Source organism: Cryptotermes secundus, unplaced genomic scaffold, assembly GCF_002891405.2.
Source record: "Cryptotermes secundus unplaced genomic scaffold, Csec_1.0 scaffold99, whole genome shotgun sequence".
Taxonomy (NCBI): domain Eukaryota; kingdom Metazoa; phylum Arthropoda; class Insecta; order Blattodea; family Kalotermitidae; genus Cryptotermes; species Cryptotermes secundus.
This window is the reverse complement of record NW_019725842.1, coordinates 166591-192981: the sequence shown is the minus strand read 5'-3', so window position 1 is coordinate 192981 and position 26391 is coordinate 166591. Positions and strand designations below refer to the sequence as shown.

The 26391-nt window shown below is 43.2% G+C and overlaps 1 protein-coding gene across 3 annotated transcripts in view; it reads left to right on the top strand.

Annotated features, from left to right (window-relative positions):
- The window catches only part of LOC111863626 (RGM domain family member B), a 173345-nt gene that overhangs the window by 113415 nt on the left and 33539 nt on the right, over positions 1-26391 (top strand). For all 3 annotated transcript variants that reach the window (XM_023850118.2, XM_023850117.2, XM_023850119.2), the window contains exon 2: positions 25617-25753. In XM_023850118.2, the coding sequence (XP_023705886.1) occupies positions 25617-25753 (137 nt within the window). The remainder of the gene's footprint in view (positions 1-25616; positions 25754-26391) is intronic.

Here is a 26391-nt window from a genome sequence, read left to right as displayed (position 1 = left end):
AAAAAAAAAAAAAAAAAAAAAAAAAAAAAAAAAAGAGGCAAGCACAGCGATGGAGGCGACAAGTTCCACTGAAACGTAGGGTGACTTTCAACGGGCTATACGGCATTGTATGCCAGAAGACAGAACTCAGACAGTTATTATATTCTGTGAGTTATGTCACAGCGCTGTCAGTAGCAAGGTTATGTAGCGTAGAATGTTAGGGTGATGGCTGAATGATGGATGACGTGTATGGTCTAATGAAGGTACTATACCGAAAATTTCCTGGGGAGGTTGAGGAAAACTACGAAAACCTCAGTCAGGATTGCCGGTGCCGTCAGCAAGTGCTAAAGAAGAAAAAATCCTTGCACAGGTAACGAAAACAATTCTTGCTTTACTGAAATATCCCGTCTCATATATAGTTAAAATTACTCTCATGATTAATGCATATAAGAGGAAGGGCGATGAAGCTCCACTCACTCCAGACGTTGCGTTGGCATTATTAGGTGGAGGTAATCTGTACTCGTGGGGAAGAAGCCCGCTGAATCTACTGCACGGAAGGCTGGGAGGGTCAGACACAATCGCTTGTATAACGTAGCGCTGATAAAAATCCCTGCTCCTGCCCGGAATCGAACACCAGTCATCCTGCCAGTACCCTGTCACTAACAAAGTGTTCCAACGCAAGCAGCTGCCTGAATACAATTATGGTGAGGTCAGTAATCAGACGCCGCGACAACGGGAACTACTGTTACACAGATAACAAATACAGATACTCCAGTTGGTGCGAACGTACAATTACATTCCTTCAGGCGCTGTGATTTTGAACTGACAGATCCTAAGATTTAACGACCCCATTTATGGAGTTGGGCGTAGCAACGTATATTCCCTTGCTCGGAGCAGAACTTTTAAATTGACATTCAAACTTATTTATGGGCTTTACTGGCAAGCCAAAAACTTATTCAAGTGTTGGTTGAAGGGTGGAGGGGGATTTCTGCTTTCTGCTGTCCTGACTTCTATTCAGAAGTTGTTTGAGACGTCATTGAAATTCGGGCAGTCTCGAATGTCTGGACTTTGTGTTCCCGCCGGGTAATATGTTAGTGCGGTCCGCATGTCTTAAAAGTATGATTTTTTTTTTCATTTCACTTGAGAAGACTTCGTCATTTGTATGCAGCATCATACCAGAACGAGTTAGAATACTGGACAAAACGCGCGCCATAACAATGTGATTTCACTGCATTACGAAGTAAGAATTGCAGTTACCATTATATACCCAAGTTTTATCCACCAGGTCAATGGAAGATGCGTTTAGCGAATCAGGTCTCAAGTTAATAACAGATCATACTTCACGCACAACTGTTCTTCAATCGAAAACGTGGGAGATTAAGTACAGGAGGCTAGGCGAAGTATTGCCGGAATCAGTGGCCGAGCGCTCTAAGGCATGAACTGTCTTCTCCCGCTCGAACATTGGGATCATGGGTTCGAATCCCATTCAAGGCGTGGATGTTTTTCTTGCATTTATTCTGTTTGTGTTGTTGGTATCGGCCTTCCGACGGGCTGATCCCCCATCCAAAGGAGTCCAACCGACTGTTTTTGGATTAAGAAACTGAAGTGAAACAAAGTGTTTCACGGATGCCCTGTAGTCCAGAGTGGCAGAAATAGGAGAGAGAGAGAGAGATATGCGAAGAATAAGGCGGGCGCTTTAATGTTGTGTCTACAGTTGCAAACTCCTATCCTCAAAATCATCTGCCAGTGGTCGCCCAGATAAGTATGTCGCAGAAGCCCGAATTTTGGTAAAACCTCGGATTAACGCGTAGAACATAGGTTTTTACCAGACAGTGCTGGTAAAAACCCGAAAACGAGAAGACGGTTGAAGTAACAAATACGTTTTACTATTGAAAAAAGTGAATATATAGGCAAAATTGGGAGAAGGATATACATTTCGCTAGTTACTCTTGTAATTGATTTTTTAAGTAAGGAAACGTTGTTTTACCGTTTGGTGAAACCTATGTTCGACACGTAAATCTTAGTTTTACCACAATTCGGGTTTTTAAGGCAACACATGGACGAATGGGAGCCGTGATTAAGCTCCATGCACTGAAATTCAGTAATATGGGAAGAACACAGACGCTACTTCAGAACAAAGTGTCGAGGAGAACATCTGGACCCAAGAGGGATGAGGAGCTTCACAAATTTACTCTTCACCAAATATGATAATAAAATGGAAGATGGGAAGGGTGGAACATGTATCACGCATAGGGGCAATAGAGAAATTCACACGGAACCTGTTGAAAAACTTCATGCGAATACCTGGAAAACACTGGCGAAGAAATAAAGATGTCACGTGCTTTAGTGACTATAAACGCAGTTTAAATTGGTAATCTGATTTATTGCACACTTACACAACTCCTTAGTACACTTCAAGACTCACTACAGGGCACACTAGGACTTACGTTTGTTACAGTCTTTGCTTGGTAGCGGCTTCCAACGGCGGACGTCCCCCTTCCTATGGGTTCCATAACTCACCGGCCTCAGTTACGAGCTTCTCATAGCAACAGCTCACAACAACTGAACCCCAGCGGTTCTCTAACTACAACTTGTTTTGCTTATAACATCTCGGTACGGATCGCACAGAAAATACCGTTCTTCTATTGTTTACGGGCCGCTGCCTAGTAACGCCCGTTTTATAGTTGCTTATTTCTCGGTCGTTGCCTAGCAACGGGTCTGTATGAACCAATAATATTAAAGTGCGTCTTAAAAACAGTATGAGGATGTGGACTACAGATTTCAGCGACCAGCTATGTGAACCCCGTAATAAACCCTCAGGTTCAATAAGAGATGGGGAATTTCACCAGCTGAGCGTCTGAAGGACTCTGTTCCTACAGGCAACATCCCAGCAGCTGTCCATTGGGCTCTACCGTTAAGTTTGGACGGAAGGTCGCGGAATAGGCCTCTTCAGTGCAAGTGCTCGTTACCAACTCGGTGATAAGTGTATCCTGTCTTCACACATGATGTGTTCTGAAGTAGCAGATGACACATGAAAGTTAATACACAGGCTAATTTCCTGGAGATGAAAGAGGTCAAGGAGTGAATTGTAATCCTATGGGCTCGTGGGGCAGAGTACTACGTCAACAACGAAACAGGCATGCAAAAGACAAGTACAATAGTGACCCCCCCCAACTAGCCAGTTCTTTCCATATTCTGAACCTGCTACCCAAACTGACAAACTCGCAGCTGAGACAAGCAAATGCTGTGCTTCAGCCGCTGAATGTCAAAGTATAATGCATCACACGACGAATACCAAATGCGGAGTAAGCCTCCATGGTTTCCACCTTCTAACCTCCCCATAAACAGAACAGGGTTCTCTAAAATTCGTTTACCATAGACATCACAATATTTGAGCCTAGTGTAATAATTTGAGTAATGAATGCTTAACAGGTTAGTTGTTTTCACCGCAAAATTATGTAATGTGACAAATTATTGCAATTAACAGGTGCTCGTTTAATAAAGAAAGAATTTACCGGGCCGCGATCTCACAAAGTTCGAGAACCACTGCCCTAAGTACATACGGCCACGAGCCACGTGGGCCTGTGCATTACAAAACTTAACTCTGTTATATTTTAGCGTCCTGTTGCACTGATTTATGTCCATGATTTATTCTAACCGTCTTACAGTGCATACATTTATTCACCTTACTCTTCTCTCTTGCACTACATGTTTCAGCACAAAAGTGCCATCTTCAGGTGCTTTTCGATGTACGTCAAACTACTTCATTGCATGCCCTGTTGTCTTTATACTAAAATATATATTCGTCATATATATTGATAAATTTTAAATATTAAAAATATTATTTTGAGATATTGAGATACGACATAAGGATGACAAATCCTGAACAGTTTTAATATTTTTAATATTTCAAATTTATCAATATATATGACGAGTATATATTTTAGTATAAAGACAACAGGGCATGCAATGAAGTAGTTTGACGTACATCGAAAAGCACCTGAAGATGGCATTTTTGTGCTGAAACATGTAGTGCAAGAGAGAAGAGTAAGGTGAATAAATGTATGCACTGTAAGACGGTTAGAATAAATTATGGACAAACTTAACTCTACTCCACTCGTTGAAGTTTGGGGTTTCGGACAGAGAGATACATTTTCAGGCGTGTCTATGTCCTCCCCGATATACTGGACTAACTAACAATTTTACAAGTAAGGCCCTGTTACTGGTTCTGCTATGCCAATTTTTAAGCAATTACTTTAAAAATATATTCTCACTGAGTCTGGTATATCCATGACTTATCAAAATGAATTAAAGGTATATTTTGAGAGCCGTCAACAGAACATATAAGAGACCGATACTGGAAAGTCTGATATTCGGTTAACTTATGTCTCACTGCGCGTTTGATCTACAGAGATCACTAGTTTTATAATCAACAGTTGTGTTGACGGCTCTGAAAACCTACCTTTAATTCAGGATACACAAGAGGATGCAAAAATGTGGGTTATTAAAATATGTTTAGATGAAACTCATAGTCGGTGTAGTCTCTTATAAGTTTCCTATTCAAAATGGGCTGAAACAAGGCGATGCTTTTTCGGCAGTGCCACTCAACTTTGGTTTAGAATACGCCATTTGGAAGTTCCAAGAAAACCACATAGGAATGAAACTGAATGGATCAAATCAGCTTCTCGTCTATGCTGATGATAATTTATTGCGGGGTAACATAGATACCATAAAGATAAAGACAGAAGCTCTAACAGACACTAGTAAGGAAGTGGGTCTAGAAGTAAACACAGAGGAAACTAAGTATATGTTGCTGTCTCGTCACAAAAATCGAAGGCCTAAATCATGACATAAAGGTAGCTAGCAGATTCTCTGAAAATATGGGAAAGTACAAATATTTTGGAACTACAGTACCGAATCAAAATTTGATATGTGGGGAAATTAAGAACAAATCCAATAATGGTAACGCTTGCTACCACATAGTTCAGAACCTTTAGTCCTCACGTATGCTGAGTAAAAACGTAAATATTAAAATATACACAGCTATATTTTTTCCTGCAGTTTTGTATGGGTACGAAACTTGGTCTGTAACAATAGGGGAAGAAGTTGTGTGAGAAAAACTGCTGATGAGAATATTTGGACCCATGAAGGATGATGCAACAGGAAGTTGGAGAAAACTGCATAACGAGCTTCATGTTCCTCTCCAAATATAGTTAGAATAATCAAGTCACGGAAAATGAGGCAGGTAGATTTGGGCAAGAGAAGAAATGTATACTGGTTTTTGGTGGGAAACCCAGAAGTAGAGACCGTCAGGAAACCTATACTTAGGAGGACAATATTAAAATGGATATAGAGGAATGCGATTGTGGGTTATAGACTGCATTTAGTACTTGGCTGGCTGTTGTGAACACGGTAATGAATCTTCGGGTTCTATCAAATGTTCAGAATTCCTTGAGTAGCTGAGTTACTGTTGGCTTCGCAAGGAGTTACTTGGCTAAGTAGTTAGTTAATTAGCTAGTTCGTTAGGACCGTGCCACAGCTCAGGCGGTTAGTCGCAAGCTTCCCACCGCGGCGACCAGGGTTCGAGTCCAGGTCATGTCATGTGGGATTTGTGGCAGGACAAAGTGGCACTGAGACAGGTTTTCTTCGAGTACTTCGGTTTCCCCTGCCAACTGTCATTCCACCGTCTGCTCCACATCCATCTATCATTCGGGGCTAGTGCAATAGGCCAAATAGTGGCCAACGTACCAAGTGCACACAGTCCCACCTAACCCTAAGAAACTAAAAAAAAAAAAAATAGATAGACGCGGGAAGCGCATAACCTATTTTATGAACACCCTATTAAATGTTGTTCTATGACAAATGTTTTGAAAATACGTTGGCTGTTATTGCGGTAATTAAGCTAAGATAACAAGATTGCGGCGGTGTCACGAAATACAAAACTGCTAGCTGACGTGGAAGAAAAATGTATTCACAGTCTAAATTCTTTTATCAATTTTATGTTTTCACAAGTGATACTTGGCGACAAACGAAAGATTCAGGTTAAGTTTTGAAAATAAACAAGTGTAAGGCCGCATGTCGCTAATCTACTTGTTCATTACACGCTTGGCAGCGTTCCATAGAGCAAGAACTGTATCAAGTCATACCCACACAACTGTACGTAAGCCTCCACATGAAATGGCTAATTCAAATTCAAGAAAACAGCTGGTTCTGCGATATTACGCTTGCATCACACGAACATAAAATACATAATCATGACTGTTATAGCCATTATGGCGAACTCCTAAGCACCCAATAGGAGTAACGTACGATATTTTTAAAACGACATCAGCCTACTGATTGGCTGGCACTGCTCCAGTGGTTATCAGAGCAGGTCAGACGGCGTGTCACCAGTCTTCGCCAGACAATTAAAAACGGCTCTCCCCTTAAGCTGTGTAGCCTTTTATATTCGAAACAGGTGGTGGGATGTAGCACATGTGTAACCACGTTTTATCAACAACATGACTGATCCCTCCGAAAACCAGTTTTATTTTACAGAAAGGCTGCTGTATTAAGTGAAAGAGAGGCGAATACTGCCGTGGTAAGTTCCGCTCATTTCAATACAGAACGCACCCCTAAGCAGTGTAGGAAGCGCCTTTTGCCCGTCCGTACAAAAATGAGTCCCAACAGAACGTCCATCTAGACCAGGCATTGTGAACCTTTACGTGGGCCTGAGAATTCAAAACATAGAGGGGTTTGACAAAATACTGTACACATTTCTTTATTAACATGGTGTTGGAAGCTTTCGCCCTCAATACAACCGCGATCCTCCTTGGAATGGGCTCGTACAAGTTCTTGCAGACCATCTTCAAGTTGCTTTAGAGGTGTTGGAGGTGGGAACCTGTCATCCTAGTCTCCAAAACTGACCAAAGTGTTTCAGTGATGTTCAAATCTGGTGGCACTGCTGGCCAGGGAAGATGTTGGGAACTTCGTTCACCTTAATGCTCTAGAAACCATGACTGAACAGTTTCAGTTATGTGAATGGGGGCACTGTCGTCTTTGTAAACTGCATCGTTGTTTGGAAATAACGTCTGGATCATGGGATGCACTTGAATACCCAGCCTGTCCACGTACTTCCTTGCGGTAATTCGGCCATCAAGGATAATTATGAGGCCAACAGAATACTGTACCACGATTTTGCTACCCAAACCATCACAGAACCTCCACCGTGTTTCACCGTTCGAGCCAGGCATTCCGGATTGTAGGCTTCTTTGGGTCTTCACGAAACGTAAACTCTTCCTGATGTAGGGAACAGCGTGAAGGACGACTCATCAGACTGTATCACGCGTGCGTTTCCAGTTGTCTGATGTCCAGGTTTTATGGTCCTCACACCATCGTTTGCGCATCTGAGCATTACTTTCGGTAACCAGAGGTTTATCAATTGTAACTCTACTGTGGATTTGTGAAGCTCACGTCGGACAGCTTTTGTGGGGACAGGTCTTCAAGATGAATATTCAGTTATGCTGTCACCCATGTGGTACACGTCCAATATTCGGCTTTAATTAAAAAAATTAAGTTGAAACTGGCGGTGGCTAAGTCCATGAGGTCGAATGAAGTTCACAACCTACATCACAACCTTCAAAGGATGTTCAAACTTCAAACTGCCATGCAAACTTCGAGATACTGATGGCCAATCTTTTTCCCAGTTCCACCCACGAATCACGTTTCCTTTCCAATCACACTTCGAGCTCCATTTGTTGCTACCCTCTGTCCTGGGAAGATCAAGTTCCTTCACAGTTTCACACATACTCAAAAATAAAATCTGTTGTTCCACGAAATCTTAAGACTAGCCGGTTCTTCGACCACCTCAAACGCCTGGCATGGTGAGTTATATCGAAGATATCGCTGTGTCATTACTCATTACTCCCATGCCAAGAAGATTCGAAACTCTTCTGCTTTGTTTCTGAATTCATTAAGTAGGTCAGTAGTATCTTCAACTTGTCGCATCATGGTCAAATTTACAGTTTATTTTTACAGGCGTATACCGTGCACTGCGTATTGCACACATTTTCTTGGGAATCCCCAATGGAAACAGTTTTGCTTTCTTAACCCAACACAAGAGCAACGCTGTAACTTACCCCCCCATTGTAGAGAAGCTGTCGCTGGATTGTTCTCTGAATACATTGCCGTGATAAAAAACCCATTTTAAAATCATGGAAATCAAGGTACTTTGTCAGCGTCAACACAACATTTAACAATGAAATTGGTATTAAAACGTGTTACTACTTGTTATATTGAGTATATCCATTGTCTGGGGCACGCGGTAGCATTGTTGGGTCAGGCAATGTGCTACAAGCCAGAAGGTCGCGGGTTCGTTCCCGATAAGGTCACTGGATTTTTCATTGGACCTAATCCTTCCAGCCGCAGTATGGCCCTGGGGTCGACTCAGCCTCTAACAGAACTGAGTACCAGGAATCTTCCTGGGGTTAAGAGCGACCGGCCGGCGCGTAAGGCTGACAACCTCATCGCCGTCTGTCTAGAAAATGTGGGCGCCTCGACGTCATTCCGCTTTCATCTTAATTCACCTACTGAAAGGTGCAGTTGTCCTTGTGCTTATTTAATTAAGCACCACGCCATAAAGAAGTATGGGGAAGTAGCAGTATACCTCCACCAATCTTGACTCGACACTAGGAGGTGACAGAAATGCCAGAAAATCGCAAAGTTTTCCTTCCTAACGTTTCTCAACAATTAATTACTTCCATGTTGAAACTGACATTCCACTCCGGGAGGGGAGATGAACTCGTGACCCCCCTCTCAATGCGTCAACTGCGGCTATAGTTTCCCCCCCAGCACAACTTCTGCTGGACCCCTTACTAGATGGTCAATTTTAACAACGAACGCCCAGTTGAAAAAGATAACCATAACGTTCACCTATTACGGTTTTCAGAATTCGGGAAAATCCCATCGACATAGGCGGTCCTAGATTCAGTGTGAGTGAAAACGCGGAGGAGTTTGCCCCCGTGCCTAATAATGCCAGGAAGATGTGTAAAATGCACCAGTAATTCCTTATCTCCGCAATGGTCGATCGTCCGCCTCACGATCCTGTATCTTTACAGCCATGAACGTCTTGGTGAATCCAAAGGCCAATCCGGACGTAGTGGCAAGGGTAAAAGAACTCACTCAGAACGAAGCCTTTTAGCATAATAAATGGAATGTGAAAATTTTTACCCGCTGTAGCTGAAATACGTCTTACGCTGAAACCCGGTCGTCCAGCCTGCAGCCCAGTCACGTCACTGAGTAACATGTCCCAATTCTCCACTTGTGCGATCTCGAGTTTACCTCCATCTACTAGGGCTTTATGTCTCCGCCCGCTCAAACACTGGAATGGTGGGTAGGTAGCGGCCTTGCGACGGGCTGATCCCCTGTCAAAGGAGTCCTACCGACCAAAATCAAAGTCTCCGGGCATACTTCAGTGTTAGCCTCCAATATCAATCCACAGGTGTTAAGGACAGATAGACACGTGTTTGCAAGCAGACGGACGTAGCCTCCCGGTTATGCAGTGGATTAAAAGTCTGTGTCTGCATCACTTTCGTTTGGAGAAACGTACAGAGGATCAAAGGAATTTCCTCCCTCTATAGTTAGGTTAAACCTATGTCATTGGAATTTATTGTCCAAGTAGCAAAAAATAGCTCTAAGCTTCACTTCCGCTTCCCAGACGTTGGCAAGAGGACAGATCTTTGTGGACACATTCCACAGGTGCGCGATCAATGCCATTTATATTACAGGCTTGACATTGCTCTTCATACACAATTTACTAGTTCCTGTTTGGCTCCTTTGTTTCTTGCTACTTTACTTCAAGTCTCGCACAGGTGTACTCAGGTTAAGTACAAGAATCCGAACGCGCCATTTTGTGATTTTTCATTCTCTATAGGCCGTGTCCTTTTACTTCATGCACAGGGCTATTGTTGGCACCACTGATTAACGTAATTACATTAGACTGAAGTTACACCGTATGTAGGCGCGCGGACTAAGGCATGAACTGTCTTCACACACTCGAACGCAGGGATCGTGGGTTCGAATCCCGCTCAGGGCATGGATGTTTGGTGTGTGTATGCGTTTACTGTCTGTGTTGTCCTGTGTTTAGGCAGCGGCCTTGTGACGGGCTGTGTCCGGCCGTCTGTGAAAAATGCTTACGGAAATCTAAAGGAGGCCTGGGCCCGGAATGGACTGCAAGAGCCATGGGGGAAAAGAAGTTATACCGTGTAATTTGCATCGCTGACAGTTAACCACAAGTATACAGAGATATTAGTCATTTTCCACTGAATTTCATTACGTATAATTTAATAATGGACAGAAATGTTTAATTAACTTATCTCTTTTACCACTCCTAACGTAGCTTCCTTTTATTCCAGCCGATCGACCAAGTCTCCAGATCTAATGGGATTTATGTCATGTACGCTACCGGTAGTTTGTATCGTGAGCCGTTTTTGTAAGAAATCTGGTACCGGTAAGCTCGATATATCATCTGCCATATCCTGACACATGGTATATATTTCATTTTTATAATTTATCTTGTTTTGTATCTCCTATTTTAATTGTAATACCAACTTGAGGCAGATTTTCTGTTATTATATAACATGACACGTTACACTGGTATGGATCCATATCGGTAGTTCAATTATATAACATGACACGTTACACTGGTATGGATCCATATCGGTAGTTCAATTATATAACATGACACGTTACACTGGTATGGATCCATATCGGTAGTTCAATTATATAACATGACACGTTACACTGGTATGGATCCATATCGGTAGTTCAATAACTAAATAAATAAATAAAGCGTCTCATAAGTTCCGTTTATGATAAATCCGAGTAAATAGTTGTCCAAAGTTTGTTTGGCAGCATGGTCTTACATCCGTAAGAGAGCTTGGCAAATGGCTATCACATTTTAAACACTGATAACAGGATTATACGGCCTGCGCATTCAGATTTCTAATCAAAGTGACAGATCCACTTGAAACATTGATAACAGCCATTGTTAGGCTTCCTTCTCGCTGTTAGTATAAAGTTAACAAAACAGTGCAATTTGTATGATGTTGTACCACCAGGTCATTTAATAGGCTGCTCGTGTGTGTATTCACTGGTTAGAATCGTAACGTAGTTAAGTTATACTCGTACAGCGCAGAGAGAAAACCGGATTGCAGCTGGTAGTTCACGTATTCTTCACATGTGTTCGTTGCGAATAACACCTGCATACCTGATTGGCCTTGATGTTCATGTACTGCAGTTGCAGTATTTTTTGTATATGAGAAATACCTCTGGCGCAGATTATCACACTGCAGATGTAACATTGCACTGTATATTTCTGGTTGTATTTCCTTAAATATTTGTCGCAGAGAGAAAGCGTTGCATGGAGCTGCAGATGCTGATGAGAATTGTGTGTTACATAACAGTCTTCCGCATGACGAGTTGTCGAGTTGTTTTGAAGAACGTCAATAACTTCATATTTGTGCTTAAAACTGTAGTTCAGTTAATTAAGTTCGCCCCACAGTTCTCAGTGTAGATTCTCCAGTACTAAATCAAAATTCGTGAAGTAGTTTCTTGAAGGGGTTAACGTATTGGTTCGTTGTACACTTTTCATGCAGTAGATACTGTGCAGGCCGACTGTGAAGTGTATTCATGATAGTTGAAAAAGTAAAGATAATTTCCGCTTAATTAAGTACAGCACTAGGAATGACGTATAGGGGAGTGGAAGTAGAGCTCCAGTTCTTCTTAGCATTCGGGACTAGATGGAAGTAGTGGTTAGATACAACCTTGGCCGCTTTACCTCCGCAGATAGAGGTCCCAGTACCCACTGCACATGAGTGTGGATGTGTTTAGAACGGTTTGGACACAATGGCGAACGGAAATCGGACCTCGTTTTCTCAGTCGTGCATGTCATAATCTAAATGCAATACCGACTTAGCTGTCCAGCTGAAGGCATAGTAAATTGCTTCTTCTTTTTCTCTGTAGATAGGTAGCTAGTACCATTGCGCCAGTTTTACATAACGAATGGGCTTTGTTTGTGACCTCTGTAGGTAGACTATGCAGTAATATGCTGTGTGATAAACTTTGCCCAGTATTTTGTTCCTAGTGTATATAGCCCGGCTCGTTATAAACTCTCCCATGAAGCTCTACAAGCGTGAAATAAAATTTTGTCTTTAAAAATCATATTAGCAAGTCCGTGTTGTTAGCGGAGGACTCTATGAGTAGCATGTGATTTTGATACGATGTCATCTGGACGTTTGGCGCGAAATTCAGTAGTACAGTTACTCGTGCAGAGCGATAGCTCTGTATTAATTGTAATTAAGAGAGATTGTAACCGAAGTGCCAATAAATCCTAATCATCCGAACTAGAACCCGTTATTTTCGTCACGCGTACCCCCATACACATAACTATTCATATAGATCTCATTGGCGTGTTTCTACCTAGTATGTTAATGTTCCTTGCTGCGTTGAATCTGATATGTTTTTTTCAACACACACTGAACACGTTAAAACACAATTTTGTTACTTGTGACGCACCTGCTTATAGGGTATGATAGCCATTCAGCGTTAATTAGAGGAGTGTTAATGAGTGAGCTCATTTATTTCCTCAAGCATAAGCCAAATTTAGACTCTACAAGACTGAATAAAGTTGAAATTGAGAAATAAACGTAGAACGGAATTACATTCTGCCATCGGTTTGCTGAGACTCAGTCTGCATCTTGTCGGGCTGTTGTAGCCCATTGCAGCCTAAAGAGGAAGCAGGAAGACAGCTAAGGACATGATGAACTCTGATTCATTCCATGACATTCCGGCTGGTCATTACAATTACGCGCCTCTTTTTTGTTTTTGTTTTATGAAAGAAAGGAGAATGTGGTCCCCTCTCAGTGCTTAACTTGCACCATTCTTCGCCTTCAGCAAGGTCGTTAGAGCAACAGCCGAACTCAGCGTACAAACCACGGAGCCCCTCTTCCAGGTACTTCGTTACCGCTGCCCTCCAGTACCGTTAAAATTATCGCACTCCAGTTGGACGTCTGTAGTCCAGGGATTGGTGGAACACACTTAAACCATACTTGTATGTAGGTCGTTATCAGTTTTTACTTTCTTGCTGTATAGAAAGATGTGCTGTTAATATCATAATCAAAGAACTAAATTCAGTTAAGCCCAAGTTGGACTCGTGCATAGGATCATACGACGAATTATGGTCATCAGGTGTTTATTGTTTCCAGTTGTAAATACGTGTAAGGTATGTTACATATTATTATTATTATATAAGTGTTTTTCTCGTCGCATAATGGATAGTGCCATTGACTGAATTTTTATTATTGTTCGACCTGCCATGCTTTGGTTTGTTTCGATTGTGTGTGTTTGATTTCATCTTTGGTCATGCTTACTTTACATTGGGCCTTTACGCTGTTTTGTAAGCACGTAAATAAATAAAGAATTGGACCGAATATTACTTATTTAAAATCTGAATTCTTTGTTTGTTATGGCATTTCATCTCATTAAATTATTAATTGTATTCATTGTCAGGTGTATATATTTTACTTTTCAGTCCGCTCCATGATAAAATGTGTTAATGGAATTATTATTCAGATATAAATTTCCTTGTTTCTTCATTTTGTGTTTTTTCTTTAGTTGTGCTCAGTGTAGTTGGCCTTTGGGCTGTTAGACTAGCACGTAAATAAATAAGAACTGAACCTTTGTTAATTGTCGCTAGCGCCACTCGCAGTTTGCTAGTTGGGTGCATCCGCCATGTTGTTAATCACCTCTGTAGGAAATTAATTATTACGAGGCCCTCCAGTGAAATAACTTCCATAACCAGATTTCGTGAAAATTAGCTGGCTCACGTTTAAAGAGGACACGCACAGGATGAATGGATGATCTCATATGCCTGCTATTTTCCCTTCATGGAAAGAAAGGCTAACAGATGGAGATTTTTATGGAAATGCATGAACTGTACAAACAACTTTGTATTAGAAAGTGAAGCTCGCCTGTGACGCAGAAACTAGCCATTCTCCAGAATATCCAGTTGCCTGTAATCAGCCCGGATACGATTTGTGTGTGTGTGTGTGTGTGTGTGTGTGTGGAGGGGTCGGGGTAGCGTAGTCGGTATAGCGACTGGCTACGGGCTGGACGGCGGAGGGGTTGGAGTTCGAGTCCAGGTAGGGTCAAGATTTTTCTTTTCACGTCGTCCAGACCGGCTCTGGGGTCCACCCAACCTTCTATTCAGTGGGTACCGGGGGCTCTTTTCCCGGGGTTAAAGTGGCCGGGACGTGAAGCCGACCGCTCACCTCCAGCTAGTACCGAAGTAAAGAAATGTGGATCTATACACCCACTCCCCCATACGCCTTGGTAGCATAGTGCTTAATTCGTTAAGTACAGGGACAGATTTACCTTTACCGTGTGTGTGTGTGTGTGTGTGTATGTGGAATAGGATATTCTTTTCTCCGGCGCTGAGGCCCACACAGCATCTTGCCAGCTGTTTTTCGGGAATTCTTCCCCCGGAGTTAAGAGGCTCGGGCATGAACTTGACCACTCAATTTCATCGAGTTCCGGGGTTGAGAATGTTAAGTAGGTATACTGCAGTTCCTCCCATTCGTCGTAGCTTAGTGCTTAATTAAGCATAGGGTCGGTTTTACATTTGTGTTCAGGTAGTGAGAGTAATTAGGCGGGCAGTGGTTGGCTAAACACGTTCCCGAGCCTTACGCTGTCGAGAATAGACGTCCGTTGCTGTATAACGGGTTTGGTTACCATAGTATTACAGGCGTATTAGGCAAAACGCAGACATGAACAGCAGTACTGGAACCCTTTAAGGAGGCGGTGATCTCTTATCAGGTTTTCCGGCATTTATAAAAGGTAGTGGATTCGTCACTATTGCAGGCATTCAATAGCTGAAGTGTTATCAAGTGACGACTAAGCAAACATACATTGAAGGCTTTCTTTATGTGTTATATTTACAGTAATCTTTAGTGGTAAAATTATTTGTAGTTACAACATGGGAGTATCCAATAAATGTATTCACCAATCCAAACCCCGTGTACAAGTCACAGAAACACGTGACATTAAAGTTTTTGAGGTATAGAATTTTTCTTGCGAGTATCATAAACCTGTAGCCGTTAAAGCATGAGTTTCTTTAAACGGTAGCGGTAATAGGATTATAATTAGGGATGCAGATCCAGCATTGCCTTTATTGTGAAAGAAAGGTGGAATGGAATTTTGTTGATATTTCTGTTTGTCGCAGTTGGGTACAGCATGGTGTAGAAAGAAGTGGGTTATTATTGGAAATAGCTCCATTCGCCAAGATAAAAAAATATTTACCCACTCCTCTAGCCTGCGGTTTCAAGTGACATCTAGAAGGATTCTCAGAATGCCGCTTACAGTTGATGAGGTCTGTCGCTTAGTATTGAATATTGATCAGGAGAATGAGATGGGTAGGGCATGTAGCACGAATGGGGAGAAGATGAATCCATATAGGATATTTATTGGAAAGTCAGAAAGAAACCACTAGGAAGATCAAAACATAGGTAGGTGGATAATATTAAAATGGATATTAGGGAAATAGGATTGGGTGATATAGACTGGAGTGATCTGAATCAGGATAGGAACCAGTGGAGGGCTCTTGTGAACACGGTAATGAACCTTCGGGTTCCATAAAATACTGGGAAGTTCTTGAGTAGCTGCACAACTGGCGGCTTCTCAAGAAGGGCTCAGCTCTGTGGAGTTAGTTACCCTCCCTACGGGTGCCTGGAAGAACTGAGGAAGGGCACAGAAACCTAACGATAACCGTTCCCTGCCCACCCACTTACGCGCACGGCATAGGCCTTGTCACGGTCAGCCCGAACGGTTCATACAGCTGAAGTACCTAAAAATGACATGAATATAATACGGCACGGTAGCCGTCTGCACCATTTTCCAGTAAGGGGAAGAGTTATTGGGGTAGGCTGCGTTGGCAAATTGTGCTCACATTGGATGGTTATACTGTGTACTCCTATCTTCTGTACGCACCGTGTCCTTTGAAAATTATGGTCTCCAAATGGTCTCACATTAAGAATGCCGTTAGTTTTCCCGCTGTGAAAAAAAAACTTTGTTCAACATGTTACTAATTCAATGCTTGTGTTCCTTATTTGTCAGTCAGGTTTAGTTGGACAAGAGCGTGAACTGTTCCGCGACGGTAGTGACAGGAGAGTCGCTTAGCGGGAAGAGAGTCTCCCCAAAAGCAGGGGTGGTAGTGGAGTGTGAAGTTTTGGAGTTTCAGATCGGTTAGTCGGGCTGTAGTAAGTATTATAACACGTCGCCGACGGAACCCAAATGAGCGGGCCTGTGAATACGAGATTTGTCAGCGCATCGCGGTAACGACCGCCCTGGCGGGCACCAGCATGTCTGTTTTCAAATATAACACCGTCTGGCAATGCGAGAGCCCTCTGGTCATGTTGAATTTTAGTGCTGATACGCCAAACACATTACCGTAGGAGAGAAGACAGGGACAGTCTTAAGCGAAACTTTTATCTACAGAGCTTCGTGTGGCCAGTAAGCGAAGTGGCTAGGGCCGTGCCATAGCTCAGGCGGTTAGTCACCGGATTCCCACCTCGGCGACCCGGGTTCCAGCCCAGGTCAGGACATGTAGGATTTGTGGTGGACAAAGTGACACTGGGCCAGGTTTTGTCCGAGTACTTCGGTTTCCCATTTCAGTTCTCAGTCCACTGACTGCTTCACATTCATTATCTATGCTCCGTGCTAGTATTAATAGGCCAATTAGTGGCCCTCGTACCAAGTCTTACCCCCCCCCAAAAAAAAAAGAAAGAAAGAAATAAAGAAAGAAAGAAAGCGGAGTGACTACCGCAGTGCAGATTTTGCTATTCATAGACCCTTGTATCTGAGAGGTTACAGTGTAAGTTGACTGCTGGAAATGCGCGGTCCGGGTTTCCGTTTCCGGCAGAATGGCTGGTTTGGTTTCTGCTTAATGTCGCCGTTTCAACTGCAAAAGTTGTATGGTCTCGTGTTAAGTGGGGGTAAGGCTGCGTCATAGCTTAAGCGGTTAGTCGCCGGCTTCCCATCGCGGCGGCCCGGGTTCGATCTTGGGTCTGGTCAAGTGGGATTTGTGGTGGACGAAGTGGCGCTGGGGCAGGTTTTCTCCGAGTACTTCGGTTTCCCCTTCCAATCTTCATTCCACCAATTGCTCCACAATCACCCTCACCTATCATCTGGGGCTGGTACAATAGGCTAGAAGTGGCCGCAATACAAGGGACTTGTTCCCACCCCACTAGCAATAAAAAATAAGTGGGGGTAAGTGAAGGAGCGACTGCAGTATTAGAACGGTCCGCAGGAAGCACCCTTGCCGTTAAATTGCAGTTAGGAAGGTTTATTGCCTTTCCATGGAAATGTGGGCAAAATGTAGGGTTCAGCGGACTTGGTTATTCCTCGTCATTGTCGGCGTCAAGGTTTGGGCCTTCTGGTTCGTTCGTCATTTATAGAATACGTCGGATTTCGTCAGTGCAGTTTCGGGCGTCCTTCTCGCTTTCGGTAATGCATATATTTATCGGTTATTCCTGTTGCTTAATGTCAATTTAGCTGGATGTTCGAAATTGAAGGTAAAGAAGGTGAAGTCCCTGCGCTTAAGTAATTAAGCACTACGCCATCAGGTCATATAGGGAGTAGATGTATAGATCTCATTTGCTTGACCTCGGCAGTAGTTGGAGGTGAGTGGTCAGCTTCACGCACCTGTTATTTTACCCCCAGGGAAAGAACCCCTGGTATCCATTCGATAGGAGGCTGGGTGGGCCCCAGAGCCAGTCTGGACGACTTGGAGAAGAGAAAATTCTTGACCTTCCAGGGACTCGAACTCCGACCCCTCGGTCGCTAGTCGCTATACCGACTGAGCTATACCACAGAAACCTACCATAAGTACTTATAAGTTCTTCTCAATTAGTTAAGTGACCCATTTATGTGCACAAGTTTCTCTAGAATTTACTCTCACGATGTTATATTTGCGACTATAAGAATTATAGCAGAACGAAACTGTCTGCTTGCTTTATAGACTGGCAGAAGGCATTTGACCGTGTAAATTGGACCAAATTAATGGAGATCCTAAAGGAAACAGGTATCGATTGGCGTGAAAGAAAATTGATCAGCAAATTGTACATGGATCAGAAAGTTAGAGTGCGACTGGACAGAAGGGAGACAAGAAGTTTGAAGACTGGAAGAGGAGTTCGACAAGGATGCTGTTTATCACCAATTTTGTTCAACTTGTACAGCGAATGCCTTACCAAAGAAGCTCTGGATGGGCTTGGAGACTTCAAATTAGGAGGGCAAATTATTCAAACTGAAATATGCAGATGACCTTGTGTTAATGGCTAAGGAAGAAACTGTGCTACAGGGCATGATCGATAGACTAATCGAAATTGGAAGGTGCTATGGCATGGAAATGAATGTGGAAAAAACAAAAGTAATTAAAATTTCGAGACAACCAACCCCAGTCACAATAAAGATAGACCAAAAACAACTGGAGAATGTGAAATGTTTTAAATATTTGGGTAACTTGTTAACAGATGATGGAAGGTGTACGTGTGAAATTAAATCTAGGATTGCCATGGCAAAAGCTGCATTTAGCAAGAAGAAGAATCTTTTTACCAGCAAATTGGACTTAAATTTGAGAAAGAAACTAGTGAAATGCTACATTTGGAGCATAGCTCTGTATGGGGCTGAAACATGGACACTTAGGGCAGTAGATCAGAAACATCTGGAAAGTTTCGAAATGTGGTGTTGGAGAAGGATGGAGAAGATCAGTTGGACCGATTATGTGAGAAATGAAGAAGTGTTAATTAGAGTCAGTGAGCAGAGGAATATCCTACACGAAATAAGAAAACGGAAGGCTAATTGGATTGGTCATGTTTTACGCAGAAACTGCCTTCTAAAAGAAGTTATCGAAGGAAAGATAGAGGGGCGGATAGAAGTGACAAGAAGACGTAAGAAGATGCTGGATGACCTTGGGGACAGAAGAGGATATTTTCATTTGAAGGAGAAAGCTCTAGATCGCATTAAATGGAGGAACTGTTTTGGAAGAGACTGTGGACCTGTCGTCTTGACAGATTACTGATGATTGAGTGAATGAACCTCGGAAATTTTGCGTCGTAACCGTGCCTGTGTGAAGTTCTAATAGAAGTGTTTCATCCAGAATTGTTGATAGTGTCATGCTCTAGCGGTATACAAAGTTCTACATGCTTGTCTCCAGTTGTTGATTAGGTAGGGGCATCAGACTGAAAGCTAAACGTACATTGCATGCTGTTGTCAGGTTGCTGTAGGCTGGCGTTTACGAAGATGTGCCGTATCTCTTTGTATCTCTTTCGAGGATCATTATCAATATAAATATTTCTGGAATTCACATTAAATGGCGTTTGTGTCGCTGTCACCTCTATTTCGCACAACCGCCATGTTTCAAAAGTGAGTGCCTCTAAGTAACAACATGCATCTGATATCAGTTTTATGTTAATTCTTCGTCACTTATTGTAGAGGTAATTAAGGGGGAAACATATACACGAACATGATTCAGTTCTCTTGTGTTTTCGGTAATACTAAGAAAAGCTTGTTATACAAAAGAATATTTATGCACCCCTGGGTCAAATTTTCTGAAACTGGGAGACTGAAAAACTTTACCCTGATCCTACTCCACAGTCTGCTCAATCACAAATCGCCATCGCAGTTTCCTGCAGAGATTCTTCGGGTTACCACCGCCTCACCATACTACCGTCAACATAACATGACGTTAATATCATGTGACAGACCGAACATCGTGGTGAACGAAAATAATTCCGGTTCGAATTTTTATACGAAATCCAGCTCTTCTGGCAGTGTTACGGTGTGCCGGAGTCCATCTTGCCCGATGTCCAGACTGGGAGTAAGATGACTAAACCGATTTACACCAATTGCCTGCCGGCACGCCGCCATGCTCGTGTAATAGCAGTGTAGTTGAGAGCGTTGTTAAATAAACTGAGAAGCGAAGAAGTAGTTTCGGGTCTGAAGCCAGCAGTGCAGATGGGAGGCAGTCTGCCATCTGCGCCCAACAGGCTTTCCTAGCCGGTGCCATGCGAGTGGCTTCAGATATGCCACAACCGCATTTGTCCGTCCCCCTGCTGATTCGACCTGTGAAAACATCCCTTCAACGCTGATACAGTTGACGAGCGTTAAAGAAACCAAGGAGCAAAAGGGAAGGGAACGTGTTGGCCACCCGAGTGACTAAGCCTCGCAAGGACTCTGGTGCAGTTAGTACTGCTGTTGCTACGTAGCGTCGATGAGTGATGAATCTGGAGGGGTGTAGGAGGAAGCAGTCGTGGCCTGTTTACATTCTGTTGCGACATGGCTTGAAAAGACAGATAGCCGGCCTACTGTTGGGATTGTAACTGTTGAATGGGGACGAAGATTGTTACCACTGTACTGACATATTGAATGGGGACGAAGATTGTTACCACTGTAGTGACATATTGAATGGGGACGAAGATTGTTACCACTGTACTGACATATTTTGTAAGGGCTCGTCATCAGTATCATCGTTAGTTGTATGCCAGTGTTGACATTCCCATACCATTAGTGGAAACAAGGTCTTTACGGCAATGTGATAGGAATGTGGACCTCTCGGTGAGTAATCGCACTGAAATTTTACAGTATATATTCAGGAGAAGGTACTGAATGCCAAAAATACAGCCTATCCATTACGACAGCGCGCGTCTGCAATTGCCCCACCGACACCCGACACTTATGATTTCAACTTGAAGATAACAGTTTTCATCAGACCAGAATATAAACATGATTGTTTTTCAGTCCTTTTAAATGTTACATTGGGATGAAGCAGGATGAGCCTGTCTGTAGCCAGAAGAAATATTGTCAAGCCTTCCAGGTAAGCCGGTATTTTTGCTCCTCCTTTTGAGTACTGCGGCTGTCGGAGGGGTTCACTGTAAAACGAGTTCTGTGCGACACATTTCTTTCGCGAGATAGGCCGCAGTTGCCGTTCATGCTTCATTGTCTTCCAGACAACTATTCTAGGCGTCACGCAGAACAGGTTCTTCCGTGCCCTCATCCAAAACCCTTTTATCGAATTTCTTCTACAGTATTAAATTGGATTAAATTTGAGACGATGCTGCAACAACAGGCAGGGTATAAAAAATGAAGCGAGCCGAGTGAATTGTGTCACGTTCAAACCCCTATCTTCTATTTTTTAGTTCTAACAAACAGGTTTCGTGTTACAAATCTGAACCATGCTGGAATTTCTTTTCTTATACCTAAACTTCACGTACTATTGAAATTGATTTGTATGCGAATCTAGCAGACACAGCAGCCTTGGTATTTGCCACTCTGCGCTGAACTTGACATGTAGAGTCGTGCGAGCGGCATTCTGGTTAACTATCTGTATTTATCATTGTAATTTCATGTCACCACTTGCAGGGGGGGGCAACCTGATTTACGAACCTGATGTAGATACCTGACAATACTACGTCAGCAAACTGACTCCATGAAGCTGCGTCTCCCTTGAAAAGCCATAAGTTGCTTACCGTGTTCACAAGAACCCGCCACTGATCTCCATCAGATGAGTTGTCCTCACTCAGTATTATCCTCCCATCTAGGTTTACGTCTGGCGCTTCCGCTCATGTGTGTGTGGAGTTGAGGTGTAGTAGTTTAGCGGGCTCATGCCTCTACGCAGAACTCAGATAATAACCGTAGTTTCTGAGAACTGAATGGACCTTATGAATACTGTCAGCGAAATCACGGGCTGAATTACAAATTTTTGAGGGAAATAGTTGAACCTACGGAGGACGATAAACGAGCAGAATGTTACATACATGCCTATAGACCTACTTGGCGCCTCGTGTTATAAACTAGGACGAGATGTGCCACAAACGAACACAGAAATTTTGGTTGTATATTACAGGGAAAAGGGTTACTTGGAAGACAAACCGACGAGGGAGGATTGTGAAGTCCAGAAGTTTGCGGCGGTATAGGAATGTAACTGGGATGGGGGAGAATGGAAAATCCTACAAAATTTGTGGAAAATGCAGGCTAGTACTGAATTTTGAAAACACGTCATGCTTTACACATTCAGGAATTTCAGCAGCTGGAGAAAGTGTGAAATAGTACATGACAAAAGTGCAACGAAGGGATTAGAATGGCACATGAGTTGATTCTTGAAGATACCTTCGATTAGATGGTCACGAGACTGCCGTATGCGAGCAAATTCGTCAGTGTCAGATTCCCGACAAACATGACAATCCGGAAGGCGAGGGAATGTCCCCAATTCATGGTTTTATTCATCAGGGACATCCGTTTACGTGAATCGAGACCGCCCGATAGGAGGCCGCACACTGAAGCTGGTGATGTAAATGAACGTTGCTCACCGCAACATTTCTTAATGCGAAATGATTTTCGTCACTGGAAGTATTCACGGAATTTAAAACCAGAACAAAGAGGGGTTTCAGGATGGAACGAGATGGAAAGATGCCGCGAATGGCGAGTAGGAGAGCAATAGGAAGGGGAAGGTCGTCTATTTTGTGATACGCGAGGAGAGACGGTGGGAATCTAAGAGAAACGAAGGGCACAATAGCGGATTACTTCATCGAGATTCGAACCTGGAACCTTCGGAATGCGTGTCTAGATTCCGCAGCTACAGGGCGTGGATCAGGACGTTTTTGTAGGACTTACAGACGTCTAAATACCTGTAGAATACTATATTCTGTGATGTAACGCCTTGTAGTCCGGTTGAAGTTCACAGACATTTCGGAGGAACACACTGCCTCAACCCGTGATTGCCGCCCACTTCCTCCTGGTGTCATGCTTGACTTACTCTTCGGATCTGAGGATGGAAGAGTTACGTTCCCCCGAACTATCATGTCCTAAGTCAGACGAGTCCATTTCACATCCCCCACACATTTCTTTAGGCCCACCTTAACATAACCTCTCAATTTCAGGGTTTGCGTTTGTCATGTTCCTTGCTTCTTTATCTGTTTGCAAGACGGCAGCATTTGGGGGGAAGGGGGCAGTTTATTAACGAATTAAGCAGAACCCCAGGCTCAAGAGGTGAAACTCTTTGTAAAGTCTCCATCTGAAATTTAAGGGGGCAAAACACCTTACTGAAAAAAAAACGAAAAAGAGAAAGTCTTGTTGCCTCCCGTCTGGTCCATTTGGTCTGGTCAGTGCTTCCGTTGCTGAGGAAGGACCTAGTCATTTTCAGTCTGTATGAACGCTTCGAATACCACACAACACGGTAACAACTAAGTCCGTTATCTTTCATCACCGTCCTTGACGTGAGTCAGGCATATACTATGCAAGGCATTGCCAACCCTAGAAACGCAATGTTACACAAGAATGAAACGATTATAACGTTCTCTGATAAAATGGTTCAGTTTTACAACTTCATTTCGCTAACGCGTATTGAAATATTTCAGTCATTTGCAGCCATGCAGTTGGAAGGCACAGGTGTCTCGTTTCTAGAAGACGTCTCGAAGTGCCTTTTAGGTACTTCATTGGCCTCAGTGTTTATTTATTTCAGATAGACTGCATAGTATTCAGTGATCGTATGTAAGATTTTTAACCACCGTCCACTGTAGCTGATACAGGTTGTGTGGAATGAAGACTGGCAGGGGAAACCGAAGTACTCGGAGAAAACTTTCCCCAGCGCCACTTTGTCCAACACAAATCCCACTTGACCAGACCCGGGATCGAACCCTGGCCGCCGCTATGGGAAGCCAGCGACTAACCGCTTGAGCTATGGCGCGGCCTTAGACTGAAATAACCATAGGTTGCACCATTTAAAAATTCAAACGGAGTTCCGATTTTTGTTTAATGTAAAACAGGGTCTATATCGGACCGAGATGAAACTAAGCAGGGACGTCCCAGGCAAAACGTAGTTGCCTTCTCGGAAAGAGAACCAACATCAGTGACGTAGCGTAATTAAACTGTGAAGCCATCCAGTGAATTGTGCGTCAAGATATGATATAGTGTGGAGCAGCCCTGTCTGATCAGGGACACTATCTCGCTTATTTCACATTCGTCCTTGTGACTGGAGGGTACTCCCTGCTCCGCCATTGTACCCGTTCTCTCTCAGTGATTCCAAGAAGTTCAATAGGTTGAATAGGTACGTCGTCTGTGGGCCGCCTACAGGGAAGGGGGAAAGAGCAGAGAATGACCTTCACACTATAGATTCTGTTTGGAAGAGTTGCGTTTTCCTTTGAAGGGTGGGGGGCTGAGCATAAGTATCGAAGAGAAAGAAATGTGTGAAGGGGTCAGGCTTCACTGTGAGAACAACTTCGACTTGTTTACTGCTCTAATTTGGGGGATGTTCTTTTCGAATCCCGTCAGGAAAACTAAAACCATGAACGGTTTTTGTTGTTTTCCTCACAAATGGCAAAACGATGCCTCGGAATACGCTAGGGATCACCTAAGTTGTTGGTTTGTAAACCATCATACATCATCTGACGCTACTGTAACTTTCAGTAGCTGACACAGCATGATTAATTAACACGTGAACCAATGTATGTATCACAGTTTGAAGTGCCTGCTCCAGCACACGCGCCTTCGTAGCTCCCAGCGTTATATGGAATATAAGAATGCGGGCTGCATTCTTCGGTGCTCTGTCTTATCGGTATGGCATTCTCTGTCACGGAGACTAAGAAGCAGCTCAGATGTACAAAGACATAATGCAGTACTACATTTCTGTAGCCACACCTTGGTATAGCTGCGGCAGTGTAAGTCTGTCCATGCCTTGTTCTTGCTGCACACAGCCAAGTTGTGGTGCTGAAAAGAAATCTCCAATTGAGATCTGTCCCACCGCCTTATATATGCGCACAAGGTCTGTAAGATGCTGCTGCTGCCTTGGACGTTTTCTTATTTATTTCACCAGAGGAGGACAAAAAGCTGGAACAAAGGCCGGAGGATCGTACATCGTACGTAACAGGGGCTGCTGATCCATTATGCAGTCGCTCCACGATCCACAGCTTACATCATTACATTGGATCGCCGTGTGACTCGACCACGCATGCATGAGAGGGCGCCCCATTAAAAATGAGTGGAATTTATTTATTCACCTTCCCTTATAAGAAACAAGGACTGAGATCGTAGCGGAGATTGCCTCGTGTCCTTCTAACCACGTACTCTTTATTTCCTTTATAACGAATGTTTTCAACAAGAACCGGAATTATTTCCATTTCATTGATTTCAAGGGTCGATTTGACAGTCACATTTCCCGAAACCCAGCAATCTTGTCTGTACAGAAGAATATGTACTTCTTTTGTTTTGACTGCATTACCTCATAAATTATTCGGTGTCGCTTTTCTCGCGTTGATACCTATAGTTGTATCAAAAGTACGGCGAAGAGCTGAAAAGATGATGCTTTATGTTGAGATTTTCAGCATCTCGTAACCTCACGTTGCAGTGGAGTCATATTCGAAGTGCCTGAGTTCAATCCCGAGCTGAAAGATATCTTGTGCATATTTCCATAGTTTTCCTCAGTTCAGGTAATTGCCGCAATAACACGTAAAACAGGCCACAACGCTTCCTTCCACATCCTTTCAAATTCATCGTTCACTGTCATATCTATGTAATTAAAACCATTTTAAATATCGTGCAATGTCTCTTTGTTTCAGGGGATGCCCGAATTGCCATGAGGCGGACGCTGCTGGGGGAAGTCCCGGGGGTGTAATGGACTGGGGATTCCCCTCGAATCTCCCCGAGTCCCGGCTGCTGCGCCTTCTGCTACTGCTCCTCATCCTAGTCATGGCAGGTGCGTGGCTTTTCCGATTTTCGCAGTGGCATGCTATAGTATGCCAGACACCTCTTTAATGCCGTTTTCTTACAGCATAATAATTACTGCATGTGGGACAGGTTACTAGACCCGTCTCTGGTTGGTTCTATATTATTTGTTGTGTGTGCTCTTGTGAACACGGTACTGAACCTTTTGCTGCTACAGAAGGCGGGACATTGACTCGAGTGCGATTCGATGCTATGATCTTGTGTTCACAAGCTCAGCACGCTAGTCCGTAGGCTAAATTGTACTTTGTTGCTGGAGTTCAACGTAAATTTCCGGAATAAACATTAATGACACGAATTGTATGTCGAGACATCTGCTCATTGAAAGGTAGGCTTTATTAATTGAGCCTCAAGATGATTCTCAAGGCGCATATCGTCCCATTGAGAACACAGCATCCTTAACAAGACTTGGACACATCCTTCGAAGACTTAACATCACCTGTGAATGTAGTTCCATTTTACATGACTTCATGGCCTGATACCTACACACAGGGACAGTCCACTTTTTACCTTCGAGCATGGTTATGTGGTAACCTGTGCAGTACAAGTGTCATGGCTGAATTCGGTTACTCTTTAGAGCCCGCTACAACTGGCTGACTTGCTAAAACATTT